The sequence below is a fragment of the Pygocentrus nattereri genome, chromosome 19 (assembly GCF_015220715.1).
Source record: "Pygocentrus nattereri isolate fPygNat1 chromosome 19, fPygNat1.pri, whole genome shotgun sequence".
Lineage (NCBI taxonomy): Eukaryota > Metazoa > Chordata > Actinopteri > Characiformes > Serrasalmidae > Pygocentrus > Pygocentrus nattereri.
Window position 1 is genome coordinate 19,075,850 of NC_051229.1, and position 16,214 is coordinate 19,092,063.

A 16,214-nucleotide genomic window follows, 5' to 3' on the forward strand; every position below is an offset into this window, starting at 1 on the left:
CCGTAATTCTTTCAAACCAATGAGGAATACATAACTAACAACATATTAAATGCTAGTTTTAGGCCCGAATGCCTCTACTGCATGACATAAAAGTACAGTGTGGTCCAAAAGCCTGAGACCACTAGTCAAAATGCTTCTATTTTGCATTCCTTTCTAAGTTAATTACAATTACAATGACAAATTCTATTATCAACAAAGCAATTTGAATGAACAGTGGTTGAAATTTGAACCAGACCTTCTCAGTATTTTATGTGTACTTCTTTTGCTTTAAAGACAGTGTGCATCGAGCTGGCATGGACTCCACAAGTTTGTGCAAAAGCCTCTGAGTAGATCAAATCCTCCTGAAAGTCATCTGAACATGAACTTCACTGGAAGAGATAAGAATATTGTACCAAAAAAATGTGCAGAATCTTAAATATTTCTTCATTTTACTTGTCAGGACTTTTCTTTGTTTCAAGTTTAAATGAATTTCAAAGTTGAAATGAAAAAAAATCCCACTTTTCCAATGTGGACACGACTGAATGTGCAGCTATAAACAGCAACAGCCATCATTAGGCCTGGATTTTAACACATATGTAGTTTTACAGATATCATAGGCACCAAGCATGTCTTGGCAGATGAAGTTTATTGGAGTAAGGAGAAAATTGCATAAATTTGTGAGAGAAAAGAACAAAATGCATTCGGTTCCTCTCATCTGCTTACCACCATCTTGTTGAGGGAGACCCAGCAGTCGGAGGGGAAATCCTGCAGCATGGGCACCAGGAACTGCAGGCAGCCATCCCAGTGGCACAGCAGCAGCATCATGGCGATCAGGTTAAAGATCCGCATCACAGCACTCGCCAGGTCATACGTCATATGGAAGATCTATGAGGGAACACAAAGATCAGTGAGTGAGAGTCCAGCCAGGGGGATGACGTCCTGTTGAAAGTACAGATCAACCTTTCAATACGTACCATAATTTTGTTTGTAAGCAAAAGAGGAGATATTTATTAAGATCTGAATTTGATGAAAATGTATTGTCAATGTCAATAGTCAATGTAAACTGAGTGGAAATGTAACTCTTTACATAAATAAATATAATTCTTTATGTAAATATATAGATACTTCAGTAATGTAAATCAAATGAATTGGTTGATTTTATTTCAAGATTAAAACACAAAAACAATTCCAAAAAAGTTTAGATAGTATGTGAAATGCTATTAAAAACAATGATTAGTACATTTTGTTTGACCTGTATTAAATTAAAAACAACAATGTTTTGTTTTACTTTATGAAAATAGTTTTTTGTACTTATATGATCATTCCAAATTTGATGCCTGTAACACATTCCAAAAAAGTTGGGACATGGCCATGTTTACCACTTTGTTACATCATCTTTCCTCTTAACAACACCTAATAATCATTTGTGGAGTGAAGACACAAACTGATCCAGTTTGAAAGTGGAATATTTCCCATTTTTGGTTACACAGGTTTTTAGCTGTCTAGCCATATGGGGCCTTCAGTATCGTACTTTCCAAATGTTTTCAAACATACACAGCTCTGGACTGCAGACAGGGCAATTTAGAACCTGCACATGAGCTGTGCTGTTCTAACACAAAGAATGTGGTTTGGTGTTGTCATGTTCAAATAACCAAGGACATCCCTGAAAAAGATGTTGCCCAGAAGGCAGCATATGTTGCTCCAAAATGTGTTCAGCATTAATGGTGCCTTCACAGACGTGCAAGTTAACCACAATACCCCCCAAGACCATGGCAAAGCCTGGCTTTCAAACTACACTGGTAACAATCTGGATGGTTCTTTTCTTCTATGGTGCAGACAACATGAAGTTCAGGATTTCCCAAAACAATCTGAAAGGTTTATGTTTATTAAGAACTTTTTGTCAAAGTATTCCAGAGTTCATATGGTGGTATCCACCACAGAAACATGTCACATTTTAATGCTGTGTTGTCTGAGAGGTTGAAGGTGCCAGACATTCAATTGTGATTTTCATCCTTGCACAAATATTTTGCCAGATTCACGGAATCTCTTGATGATATTATGCACTGCAGAGGGTGAAATACCTAAAATCCTTGCAATTGCTCATTGAAGAATGTTATTTTTAAACTGTTTGATTTCTTGCTGATGCATTTTTGGCAAAGTGCCAAGCCTTGGCCCATCCTCGCCCATAAAGACTTGGTCTTTCCTGTATGCTCCTTTTATAACCAAGCATGATTGCATTACCTCTTCAGAACTTTTTTTTAAACAAAATGTTTCTAATCTTAAACTGAACCTGTCTCAACTTTTTTTGGAACATGTTGCAGACAGCAGTTTCAGAATGAGCGTATGTTTACAAAAAACAATAAAGTTGATAAGATAAAACATTACATATTTGTCTTTGATCTGTTTTCATTCTAACAAAGGTCGATGTTTGGATTTATAAATCACCACTTTCTGTGTTTATCTGCATTTCACTTGCTGTCACATTTTTGGAATTAGTTTATACACATAACACTACACACTAGACATTATACTGAAATCACAGAGCATTAAAACACAATAAAGCCTGTAAATCAGACACAATGCAATAATATTACTAATCCACATTAATATCTCTGAACTTCTAAGGGTTGACCTGATTCTTTGAGGCATATTTGTGTTTAAATGGTATGCCAGAGGTAAATTAACCCTTTCAGTAGGCTATTCGATTAAGTCCACATTAACTGCACATCACATGAAATTAACATTACAGGGACACTCTGGGCAAACTGAAAAATGTAACCTTCGCTATGTCTGTTTTAAACATGCTTATATGCAACAGTGGTGCCACAGTATTCTGTTTTTCTAGTACAAACTCTAACCTCCTTTTGGTGATGTGTATTGAAAGTGGGAGGAATATGTAAAAACGATAACTGATATAGGGTGGATTTTTGGGGGCAGACATTGGGAGAGTATGCAAACTCCACACAGGAAGGACCTGGTTGCCCAGCTGGGGGAATCGAACCCCTTCTTGCTGTGAGGTGACAGTGCTACTCACTATGCCACCATAACTGTAGTAACCATCTTCAAATCATTATTACAATAGAGAAACTAGGTGTTATTCAAATGATAGGTGCAAAAAGCTAAAAGCTGAAGTTAACAAGGTAGCTAAGCTGGCTATCTAGATAAGATAAGATAAGATAAGATAAGATAAGATAAGATAAGATAAGATAAGATAAGATAAGATAATCCTTTAATAGTCACACAATGGGGAAATTCTCAGTGTTACAGCAGCAAAGGGACAGCAATGAAAAAACAGCGAAGAAGTAACAAGAAGAAAATTAACAAGCAAGTAATTAACTTTGCTAAGTACTTAACAAGGTTTTGTTTACAGTTTGTTACTTGTTACTATATAGACAATATATATTAAAAACTAAACATAAAAATTAAGATAAAAATTTTTTCCTGAGTTTCTTGTTGGTCTTTTTACTGATTGCTTGATTTGTACGTTTGTTGGATGTATCATTTGCAATTTGTTCTCTGTGTTTAGCCTGTGTTCTGTCATCATGTCTGTCCCACAATCTCTTCGTGTTGACTATAATAACCTGGACTGTTCCGACCATAAACCCTGGATTTGCCCAAAATAAAACTCGCTTATCTCAGCACATACGCCCGCCTCATCGCTCCACATCACATTATTAGCCTGTAGATTAGTGGCTAGGCTAGCAGTCAGAATTCCCAAAGATTATATGAAAAATCGTGAATTCTGTCCAACCAAGGCTGAGCTAAAATACTGCAAAACAAGTCACATATGAAACGCTAGTTTCAGGTAGTAATGCCCCATTATAGGTTAATTCCACACTTCTGGCTTTGCTGTTCATGTAAACTGTCTACATTTATTGACATTGTTGCTTCTCATAAGCTTTCCTGATTCAAAGGTCTTTTTGAAAAAGCCTGTTCTTTCCAAGGTAAGGAATTAATTTCATTAGAATGTGACAGTAAAGATTAAATATTCTTTTTTTATCTTCTGCTTTCTCCACAAAAACAGGAACAAAAAGGTTTAGCGCTACTTTGACCAGCACCTTTCTCTGATCACTCCTTCTTCTCCTCACTGTTTCTCTACTGTATGAACAACAGAGCTCTTGTGAGTTTAAGCAATGGAAACATAGCTGTTCTGCAGTAGACGGATGGCTAATCGCACCTCAGGCAAGTCTAGTGAAGTTTACCCAGAGGGCCCTGCACTCTCTCTCTCCTGACTGTGCTTTCCATGACAAAGCTTTTTCCTCTCCAGTGCATTACAATGTGCATAAAGAACCAAAAGAGCAGCCAGGACAAAGGCAAGCAAATCATGCCACTGTAACTCAACTTCTGAAGATGGACAGTACTGCGCAAAGTCTTAGTCATCTGAGAAAAGACGTAATTCTATCAATCTGGGCAGCAAGAAGGTAGATTTATTCAATTACAAATAGCCAAATAAATTGTACATTGAGATTTGATGTGTCTGAATGTGTTAACTTGTATATAAACTGCCAAAATGTGGCCTGTGGGCTTGAATTGGCCCATGAGGACCTTTGATTTGGCCCACCGGAATCCCACCCTTGTTCAATGTTCAATGACAGAACAAATATTTTTAATATTTGATATAAATATATATACAATTCTGATTACCACTGTAAATTGTGATGTTACTAAACACATTTTAAAACTTGATTGTAAACCTGCCTACCTACCTTTACTTTACTTACTATATACATTGCACTTTGGCCCTCAAAATATTTGGGCGCCTCTGACTCAGCCATTTCCAAAGTTCTCCTCAAGGACGGCCAGTATTTATGGTTATGCTCTAAATTACTCCAAATATATATATATGTGTGTGTGTGTGTGTGTGTGTGTGTGTGTGTGTGTGTGTGTGTGTGTGTGTGTGTGTGTGTGTGTGTGTGTGTGTGTGTAAAACAAGGACAAAGTTTTGAACTATGATTGTTTAAAGGGTTCTTTATGTGGTATTATGGTTCCTATCTGTGCTGGAAAACCTTTTGTATGTGCTTCTTCAAAAAATGGTTCTATATAGCACCAAAGAAAGTTCCACTACTGAAAAAAGTGTAGTATTTGGAACTTGGGCTTGTTAGAAGAACAAACACTCCCTCAGAGGTATTGCAGATTTTTATTCAACTCCCCCAATTCACTGCATTGATTTGTGCCACCTCCAGCAGAGCTCATTTAACAAACAGGTTATTGGGCACAGGGTGTGTATACATGACTTTATATCATATTATTGGATAACTGTTAATCACCATACTTATTACTTGACTCCAGATGAGGACCTACCTTCATTAAAAGTGAATTACATATTTCTGGAGGGCCACTTAATTAAATAACTCACATCTACTCACCTGCTTTTTACTCGTTACAGCTACCATTTTCCTTGGCTGCTGTAGCAAATCATCTAATATAAAGTGTAAATATGACTAAGATCAACATAAAAGAATACAGATGTTGTGCATTTACTTCAGAGCCAGATCTGTGTGAAGCTACTTTGTTAAGAAAGCTGTATTAATCAAATTGAATTATTCAGCATTATGCATTCAAGTTCCTTTAAGTATTGGATTCCTGACTGAAACTCAGGAAACACAGGCTGATTAGCTTTGATTAATCGGACAACTCCACATCAAATGTCCATCAGACACAGGACATTTGTCAACGCCTGATACGGCCCATCAATCAGTGACAGGTGCTCTACATTTATTCACACCTATCCACTTCAAGAGAAACACGCCGCCTGCTTTAGCACTGCATATGTCAGCAACTTCTCCACAAACACACATTCATCCAAACAATCGTTGTGTTTGCAAACTGTTTCTCAGAGGGTGGCTCAATTACTAAGAATAATGTAAGCAGTTCAGGAGGGAGCTGATGAGTCTTCCGCGAAGGTAATCAGGCTTCGGTTTCGCCTCTGACTCAGAACGCACCACACACATGCTAAACAAATTGCTTCGCTTAAACATTAACAACAAGCAAAACAAATGACTTTATGTGCAGAGTATTATAAACACATTATACTGTCACAGAGCATAAGAGAATATTCTGCATAAACCAAGCTTTCACATCAACTAATACTCAGGTCTGTGAACTGTTGACAGAAGATGGCATGATATCAAAGAGGAGGTCTCATGGCCTTCTAGGCCTTCACAAAAAGTCTAATACATTTCTGGGAACTAAACAATACAAGTTGTTTTTAGTTCAATTTAATTCAAGCTCATTCTATTTAAATGGGCACACATTGTAATCTTTTTTTTATTATTATTGTTAAACTTAGCTTGCAAACAAGGGTTAAATCTTGAATTGTACAATAGAAATTTGTCCAATTATGACTTTTTTCTCTGCGGTATGCAAATACATATAGCTATGTGAGCTCTCCCATTGGTTAGGTCTGAAGGCCTTGCACATTAGTTGAACTAGCAACATAATTATGAGCTGGCAGCGTTTTGATTTACAATGGATGGGACCAATTTTGTGTTACTCTAGCAAAGAAATCCTAGTGAGAAAGGAATCAAAGAATGCTAGCATCCTACTGCCCAAAATCTGTTTTGTGTGTGGGAAAATGAAAAGATATCAATACATTTTCTTTGATTTCTAAATGGAAAACATCCCTCCTCTTTCCTAAATTAAAATTAAACGTTCCCTCATAAATAGTTAGAAACCTGATTAAATTGTCATTTTTAGCCATTTTGCTCAACTCACTCCCATTTATTGAGGACTTATTTGCAAGTGACCTCAAGGGTTTTGCAAGGACAGGGTTTTGATATAATGGGAGAAATGAGAAGCGGCTCCACTTAAACTGGCTCTGACTCTAGGCGTTCTGGAAGTTCTCGATACATCACTGACTGTGAATATGAGCTGTAATCTAAACAGGTTTCATTCAGTTGTTAGAAATGGAAACAAGGTCATGGTAAAATTGCTACAAGGTAAAATACTTGTTAACGTCTGTTACAAGCTTCAAATAAAATACATGGAATATCTTTTACAAGCTTCAAATGCCCATGTTTGTCTGTTTTATCTGTTTTTTAATTTGTTAATAGCATAAATATCTGTAGATCATCTATAGGGGACCACCCAAATAAAGTGTGGCCAAGTTACTTTATAGAAACATACACTGTGTGTATTAGATCACTCTCACACAAGTCTAACATAACTTAGTATTATGAACATCACTGCAGCAGTGAAACTGCCCTTTGGTCTACATGACCTGACTGTTCAAACTATCTCTGAGGGAAAGCTGATGGAGCTTGACCTTTAAAATCAAAATTTCCTGATTTAATTTGAGCTAAGCTTCGTTCTTAGTAAAGTACTGGTGACACTGGAAAACTCTGTATGACAATAAAGGTACACTGCAGATGACTTAGCATTTTCAGAAGACTTTAAGTAGCCCTAAAGCATGACAGTTGTTGTGGTTGTGATTAGTTTAGAAAACACTTGATATACTAATACATCATCAAAGAACTTTGCTTTATCTGTTTATGCTATGTGGCTTTCGACTAAGTTTCAACGCTGATTGTTTTGAAAGTCCTATACAGAGACTGCAAGTTAAATTCCAGCTGATTCCATAGTTATCCATGGCAGGAAGACAGGATAACTGGATAAATAAGTCTGTTCGCAGATGTAAGACGTGTTAAGCTGTCCAGTGACGCTGCATCAGAGGCAGTTTCTTTTAGCCACAGTGGCGCTTCACGTCTCAGTTGAAGCATGTATTAGCCTTCACCCTATCAGGTTGGTAGCGTCATGTCATATCGGAAGACCTATGTAATAAGTGGAATTGGCCATGACTAGTTTGGAGAGAAATATAAGTTTTAAAAAGGTATAATTTTACTAGATTTCAAAAAATTTAAGTGTACATAAAACATTAATATTGCCTACAAACAAACTGATCTATGCAATGCTTTTCTCCACCTTTGATTGCTTCCATTAGTACTTTTGAGCGAGATACTTTGAAATCCCTTCAATTATCTATGCATAGTCATTTATTTCAAGTTCTCAAAGTTCTCTCAAAGAGTTTCTTTATGTTTTTTGTAACAGCTCATTCCACCTAATAGGCCTGTACAATATGGATAGATTTTCAATATTACAACAAAGTCTTTGAAAAGGTGATTCTTCAAGCGTTCTTTAGTAAAGGGAACTGTACTATATATCAATTTTATATAGACCATAAATTACCATTTATGGTTATTACCATATATAGTTATTATAGTTATTACCATAACCATAAATTTTATATAGAACCATTTCATGCTTAAATGGTTGTTTGCATGGTGAAATGGTTCTTCAGGTTGATGGAGAATGTGTTGTATATGGTTCTATGAAGAAGCTTTTTGAAAAAGATTCTATATAGCACTAGAAAGGGTTCTTCTATTGTTATGATGTCAAGCTTGTAACAATGGCAGAATCCTTTTTAGTGCCACATAGAACTTTAATGCTACGTAGAACTTCATCAATCTAAAGAATCATTTTACCAAGCAAAGAACCACTTAAGCATTATTCTTACTTCCCATTCCACCTTAAATTATGTAGCGGTTACATTCAGCCAGTATGGGCACTAACTTGTAATAGTGGCAATATTTAAGGTGGAACGTAAATTTGAATAAGATGCTAAAATCGGCCTTGAGAGATATCAAGTTCAGCATGATGGTGTAAATATGGTAATGGATGACACAACATTAGCGATGTAGCAATTTTCATACATGAAACAAGTAAAGACTAGGGGGAACAGCAAGAACTGCAAATGAAGAGAAAAAAACAAGGTGGCAGGTACAGAGAAAACAAGAACAAATAAGTTCTGTAAGGCAGATGAGGACATATACGAGCAGGTGGGCAGTGAGAAATGCTAGCATGAATTTGTACCATATTGACCATCATGATTGTGTCACAATTGTCCCCTCCCAGTCCTGTCCATGTGCATTTGTTTTGTTTCTTCCCGGTCCTGCCCCCTTGTTTCCAGACACTGCCCCTGATTGTTACCACCTGTTATTCACCTATCCCTCGTTATCACTGTTGTATTTAAGCTCTGTGTTTGTCCTGGTTTGTTGCTGGGCTTTGTTTGAGGTGTTAGTATTGTTTGAAGTGTTTGGTCTTTGATTATTTGTTTATTCTATGTTGTTTATCATCTCTGTACCCCAATCTCTCCATGTTGGCTACCTGACCCTGGACCATCTTGACCCTGATACTGGATTTGCCCTTAATAAATCTTTCTTCTCTTCACATATGAGTCCTCCTCATCATCGCTCCCCAATGTTACAAAAAGCTTTTGCCAGTTTTCATTTTTATAGCTAGCCACCTTGGTTATCTCAGTGTAGTATGAAATAATAAATAAAAGTAAGAAGTGAAGAAGATAAAAATGCACAGTTTGGGGTGGCTGGTCTACATCATGGCCCAAAAACAAGGCCCACTCCGGCCCTCGTGGTAGGACTGACCAAGGAGATAGATATAGGGTGGTGTTGGGGATTGTGAAAGCTTCATCAAGGGAAACAGAAGAAAGAGAAGGTATTTTTTAGGTTGTTGGATTTGAAAGTAGAGAGGTTTCAGATCCAATCCTCCACCAAAACTTAAGTTAATTCATAACTCCATATTGAGCAGCACTAAATCCTTTTACTAGCTCTTTGTTCTCTTCTCTTCCTTCTTCTCTTTGTTGCTATTATTGCCATTAATGCTGTTGTTGCCTCCATCCATTTGTTGGTGTAACTGTCACTTCACGGCCGGATCCTGCCCTGTCTCAGTGAGCTCGCTGGGGGCCTGGATGCATAATCAGAGTCTCTCTTTGAGGAGTGTCTGTGAGTCAGAGCTGGGCGGCCGTGGGGAAAAGGCGGAGAGGATGGCCCTGGATGGCAGGATGCAGGATTATAAGGTTAAAGCAATTACAGCAGAATACAGCTCTGCCACTGCACTCTGAATGTGTAATCACTAACGCCCCAAATGACTCCAGCTCGTAATTTACCAATTTACCGGAGGCCGCACAGAGAAAAGTGTTTTCAGTACCATGGACAGCTCAGCTGAAAAACCCTAAATTACAGGCACTGCTGAAACTGTGTCAGTATAGGTGATAAAAGGTGATACGTGAACAGTTAAAAAAATGAATGGACACTAATGTGACTGCACTATGTGCTGCAATTGTACTTTAGATTGTATGCTGAGCTAATACAGTGCAAGTATGATTCAAGTGCATTTTTGGACGGTGACTTTCAGCACTGGACAGCTTCTCTGACTCTGGAACTTAGGGACTAACATTTATGCATGTTTATACACAATAATTTGAGATACCTTCTTATCCAGAGTAACTTTTTCAGTTTTGGCTCACCACTTGGAAAAGTCTCTACTTTATACAAGTGGAGAAGTATAAGGAGAGGTGAAGACAACAAGGAATAGATTTTTCGGAATACAGTCACCCTCAGCTAGGTTAGTGTCACTGAGTTAAAAACTAGCCACAATTTTCTTGAGAAGTCTGAACATAACCTACATAAAATTTGTGAATAACTGCCTTGTCTGGCTATATACTTTGGTGTAGATCCATTGTAGATGTATTGTTGTTAGCCATGTTGCCTTTAGCAGATAACTTGCAGAGCAGTCATTTTATAGTTTGCTATGCAAGCTCAATCTTCCAGTGGTCTTATGGGCACATGCTCAGGGGCCTGAACCGCTAGGAGGCCTTCACGAGCAATTTTGAGAAAAGTGTTTTACACAAGTCAAAACTTGTGCTCACACCATGCCTTGTCCCTCAGAGGGCTTATCTAACATGCTTCATGTGAGCTAAAAAAGTAATTAAATGGCCCTTAAGATGGTGTCAGTGATTCCCTCAAGGTGAAATGGTGAGGCCATGTGGACAAGGGCTTGTTAAAACTGGTATTGCAGTGTGTGAATATACAGTTAGAAGTCTTGTCCAAGGATGGTATGATGAGCTAGCCTGGGTAGGACTTAAACCAGAGTTTGCTGCATGGATGACAGCAGTATTTCCAGCTACTCAATACTGACTAATCAAAGGTAATGACACAATGACCCAAGCAGCAGTCACAAACCTGTTTTTAATTGGCTGCTATCAACAGCCCTAAGACCAAAGAGTGCTTCGCTCAATCCAGTTGACAGCATCTAATCTAACAGAATGGAATACTACATTTTGTAGCCTTATGTCTATCTGTCGCATCTGTATGGTTGAATGGTGTGGACAATAATTTCCTTGCACTTAGAAAAGAGCAGAAAATCCATTCCCACCAAACACACAAATGGACACTTGTGTTCAGTGGGCTGAAACAGATTTAATATCCTTTTCAGCAGTATTAAAAGTCAAAACTTTCTTTTTTCTATGTTGTTTTTTTTTTTTATTCAAATTATCATCTGTCTTAGCTGACTGCATGCAATAGAAGAGGCAGACAGAGATTAGATGGGAAAAATGCAGGTTATTCCTTTAACAGTGAAAGGAAAACAGAAAGTCAATATGATCAATGAATGATGGATGATAATCAGATTTTTGCACTGGACTGAATTTGTTTCAGCCCATTGAATACAAAAAAATGAATAAGGAAAATAAATATTGTCACTACGCTAACATGACGAAATACACTCAGTCTTTCTAAGCACATAACTCTGAGGGTACATGGTGGAAAAATGACCAATTACTCCATCATTATCATAGGCACACACTCATTATTGCATTAATGGAGCCCACCTGATCCGGCCCTGGCTCCATAATTGATCCAAACATGTTGACTTCAGTGCTTAAGTGTATCTGGGGATTAGAATAACGCTGAGGAGACATTAACAGTGAAGCTGGGGAAGTCTCGGCTGCCAGCCGAAACAAGCTGCTAACTGTGCCGCTACACAGACGCGACACTATACTGGGCAAACAGCCTAGACTTACATTCAGAACAGCAGCCACTGAGAGGTAGGTTCAAGCAGTGGTAAGAACAATGTTTCCCCAAGCAAGAGACCTTTAATCGCTTTCTGATAAGCATCGGGTAAGGCATGGTGAAAAAAAAATTATTAAACGTTAATTAAGGAAATGACTGAGGGATTAACAAGCTAAGTTAATTAGAAAAGCCCTACATCACTTATAAAGATAAGAAAACAGAACATTAAGTCTTAATGTACCTCTGCATTCTGTCATTCTCTCTCGTTCTGAAGTGACCTCTGTGTCTGCAAAAGTTTGCCCGTGCCTAGTCATCTTGGAAAGCCGTGACATGAGGGCCATAAGCATCTCTGTGATCAATTAGGACTCAGTAAACTGTCCATCTGTTCACAGGATGGCCACAGTCCTGTTCGGCCCTCTACACTGGTACACTCTCAAGTTCTACCATGAGCGCTTAACTGGGTTGAGATCTAGTGATTGTGAAGTCCGAAGCATGAGTTGCATCATTTTCATACTCATCTGACCGTTATCATCAAATTAGACCATTATTATGATTTGCGATGACCCCTTTGACAGGATAAAAAGGCCAAAACCATGCCAGCTAAAGGTCCCATACAACATAACAGAGCCCCTCACTCGAAAGTTCAAAAATTGAGGCCTGCACTGTTCTCTTAGCATACACTCAGAGTGCATGCACTCTCCCACTTGTGGAAAATATAGTGGATGACTCATGTGACCGGATCACATTTACACCAGTGAACTCTCAAACGTGCATTTGTCTTTGTAATGAAGTTTACACGCTGCCACTCTACTATAATATCTCTAGCGGTAGATAAATTGTTCTTGCTGCCATCTGAGGAACAGCTGCTTTTCTGTTTTCCCTTACATTTCATAATTAGGCAAAGAGCATCACAATCATGTCCAGCTGTATTTGCTCGTTTTTCCCATAGATCTATATGTAGGTGTCACTGTTCCTATTGAAACTCTAGACAGTTGAGCAGTCTTTGTGACTACAGCTTCTGCCATCCATGCCTCCATAAACAACCCTCTGTCACCGTCATTTAGGCATGATACACATCAAGGTCAGCTGGGCCTGTTCAGCATTTTAGGACATACCACAGAGCACGGTAACATATTAATTGCTTAATTGCTAAGTTTATAATGCAGTAAAGATGTCTGCAATTATCTGCACTCGCAATGTTCCTTCATTCATTTACTCACACTTTTACTTTTTTGTTACCCATCTGTATATAATACTGTATATAGGTTTAACTATAAAAGAATCAACTATTATTCAACTAATCCTGATTTTTCTTTGGTTTTGTTTTCTTTGCTGCTGCCATTCTTGAGGCAGTGAATCAACAGAAGCTATATTGGATGAGGGCAAAAACTTTGGATGAGGGCAAAAACTAACACTTATCAATATCTCACATGCTGTAGCATTACATTTGAGAGCCCAAAGCTAACTATAGATCACATCGTAGAAACCAAACTCTCTTTATCCAGGGGTCTTAGACTAAGCCCATTCAATGCACGCGCAGATCTCAGACATCCAGCTAGCCCGTAAGACATTGGGCTAACACAGTTATATAGCTGGACTGATGCCACAACCATATAGGGGTAAACACAAAAATAGGCAGCCTAAAATACAAACTTAGCACATGCGCACAGATACAGAATGTATGACACAGATACAACACAATTCACAATTCCTTCAGCATTTCAATGTATAAATATTGATGTCCATTGCCTAATGTTATAGCAAACTATCATAACAATCACAGCAGCTCTGCATATTTCATCAACTACATAAACAGAATATCATGAGCTTTAAGGTCAAATCATTACTGAATAAATGCTAAAATATACACTGTACGGCCAAAATTAAGTAGACTACCCTCCTAATTATATAAAAGTGTTTTAACCACACCAATTGCTAAGAGGTGTATAAAATCAAGCAAATAGCCATGCAATATCCATAAGTGTTGGCAGCAGAATGGGTCATACGGAAGAGCTCAGTGACTTTTTACATGGCACTGCCACTGGATGCCTCTGCCACAAGTGAGTTGTAAAAATCTTTGCCCTGCTAGATCTGCCCTGTTCATCTGTAAGTGCTATTATTGTGTAATAGAAGCATATAAAAGTGATATCAGCTCAGCCACGAAGCAATAGACCACGTGAACGTCCAGAGTGGTAACGTAAGAGTGTAAAAATCACTTTTCCTGTGGTGTATCACTCAATACAAAGTCCCAAACTGCCTCAGGAAGCAACATCACCACAATAAGTGTGTTTCAGGAGCTTCATAAAATCATTGTCGAACAACTGCACACAATCTCAAGATCACTATACGCAATGCCGAGTGGAATGGTGTGAAGTGAGCGGCCAAAATGATCAGTTGCTAGTCATCAACAGCAAGTAAAATTAAGCCTTATTTGGACACCATTTTTCTCTGAAAGGAGAAGGAAGGCTTGGACATTGCAACCCCAATCGTTAATGCAGTGACATAAAAAGGCATATGCATGATTACTGAGTTATTTACAATGCTTTAATTCTTACCATATAACAACTGCACTGCTTTAAAAACATATAAGAACATGTTCTATTTCAATTTTAATATAGATCAACACATTGCAGTGCATTCCATTTTCATACCGAATGACAAAAGCCATCCCAACAAGTATTGACAAGTCTTATAGAAACACACAATGCATTCATATTCTGCATTTTCCGCAGTGTGAATTTGGAATGAGCATGTGGTTGGCTGAATTGCTACTGCACACATTGTCTCTTGTGGCTAAACCACAATTACTCATGCAGAATAACAGACTTTGACTGAAGCCTGTTCACTGTTAGCTCCCAGCGGAAGGTGCTTCAAAACCTCATCTAAATCTCACTGAAGACTGCAGATGAGAGTGAGAAATATTACAAGCCACAAAAAGCTATGCGCTCAAACCACAGATATTTCATCAGATTATGCCAATTACACTTAGGTCAGTAAATGAGTCCACAGGTGATGCCAAAATGCTGTATGTTAGTGGTCTAAATGAACTTAGACTTAGACTTAGACAGACTTTATTGTCAGTCAAATTAACACCATACAGTGCGCATAAGAACGTAATTTCGTTGCCTTGGCTCAGAGTAGATTGGTAGTACAAGTAATACAATGTAGTGCAAGATACAATGTAATGCAAAGTATATTGCAGTGCAAAGTACAATGTAGTGCAAAGTGTAGTGCATATGTAAACATATGTATGTCGGCAGATAAATAATTTTTAAATAAGTATATGTACATGAGTATATTGCACTGGAAGTCCAATGTATGAGGTAATCAAAAAAAGAAAGATTTGGAGCAGCATGTTAATATGAAGTGTATATTCAAGAAATCAGGAGTCTAAAAGCCATTTTGTTTACATCTTTACCTTTTGGTTCAGGGACGTGCGAGTCTGAATAAAGTTTAAAGAAGCACCATGTAAAGCAGAAGTTCTATATCAATTAGTGGTTCTTCCTTATGTAGTCCTAGCAAAGAATTACAAAGGAACTTAATTTTCAAAGGAACATTCTGGCCTAAAACTAGAGTTTATTATGTTAATTGTTGTCAGTATTCTGTAGCTACCATTATATTCCTGAGCCTCACCAGGTTGAGAGAATTCATGATTCGGCATTGTTTTCGTACATGAATGTTTTTTCACCACAATACCCAGCATGCATTATGAGAATACATCATACAACCATTGGGAATCCCACTGCTGTCAACCAATCCTGACATCTAACAAAGCGACTGATCAATAGGCTAATAAATACAACCAAACTAGCATTACTTGCCTCTTAACTTGTAAACTTGAATCAACACTGTTTCAGCACAAAATGGATGCCAGAGACAAGTTTGTTACCCTTTCAGCCAGAGAAGAAAAGCCACACTGAGGTAAGGCATCTAGTTTAGCCAGGTAAGTCTGCGAACTTTAACTTTTAGCTTGTTAACAACCTCATCTGATGAGTCATTACTGGTAAAGTAACCTATTCTCTCCATTGTAGCTGCAAGCAGGATATTCGGCTTCCTAGCAGTAACCTTCAAAATGCATCATCAGAATGGAGTTTTCCTGGTCTCTAAAATGGAAAATTTGACTTTAGCACTGCTTTAGGATGCGCCTCAGGACGTTTACAACAGATTTTCAATTTTCAGTTACATTTAGGGTTAAACAATTTGTGAAAACTATCTAATTGCGATTTTTCTGATTAATATTGGGAATGTTTTGCGATTATTTTCTATAAATTAAGGTTCAGAATTATTTTCTTTTAACAAAGAAGATTATCCACTTTTTCTGGCTTAAGGCTTGACCTGTGCATGTAGTTTGCCAGACAGCCAGTAAGTTGTGGT

General features: G+C 37.9%; 1 protein-coding gene across 1 annotated transcript in view; it reads right to left on the reverse strand.

Moving 5' to 3' along the window:
* The window catches only part of LOC108442426 (potassium/sodium hyperpolarization-activated cyclic nucleotide-gated channel 2-like), a 93,577-nt gene that overhangs the window by 69,741 nt on the left and 7,622 nt on the right, over nucleotides 1-16,214 (reverse strand). The window contains exon 4 of the mRNA XM_017722452.2: nucleotides 703-864. Coding sequence (XP_017577941.2) covers nucleotides 703-864 — 162 coding nt within the window. The remainder of the gene's footprint in view (nucleotides 1-702; nucleotides 865-16,214) is intronic.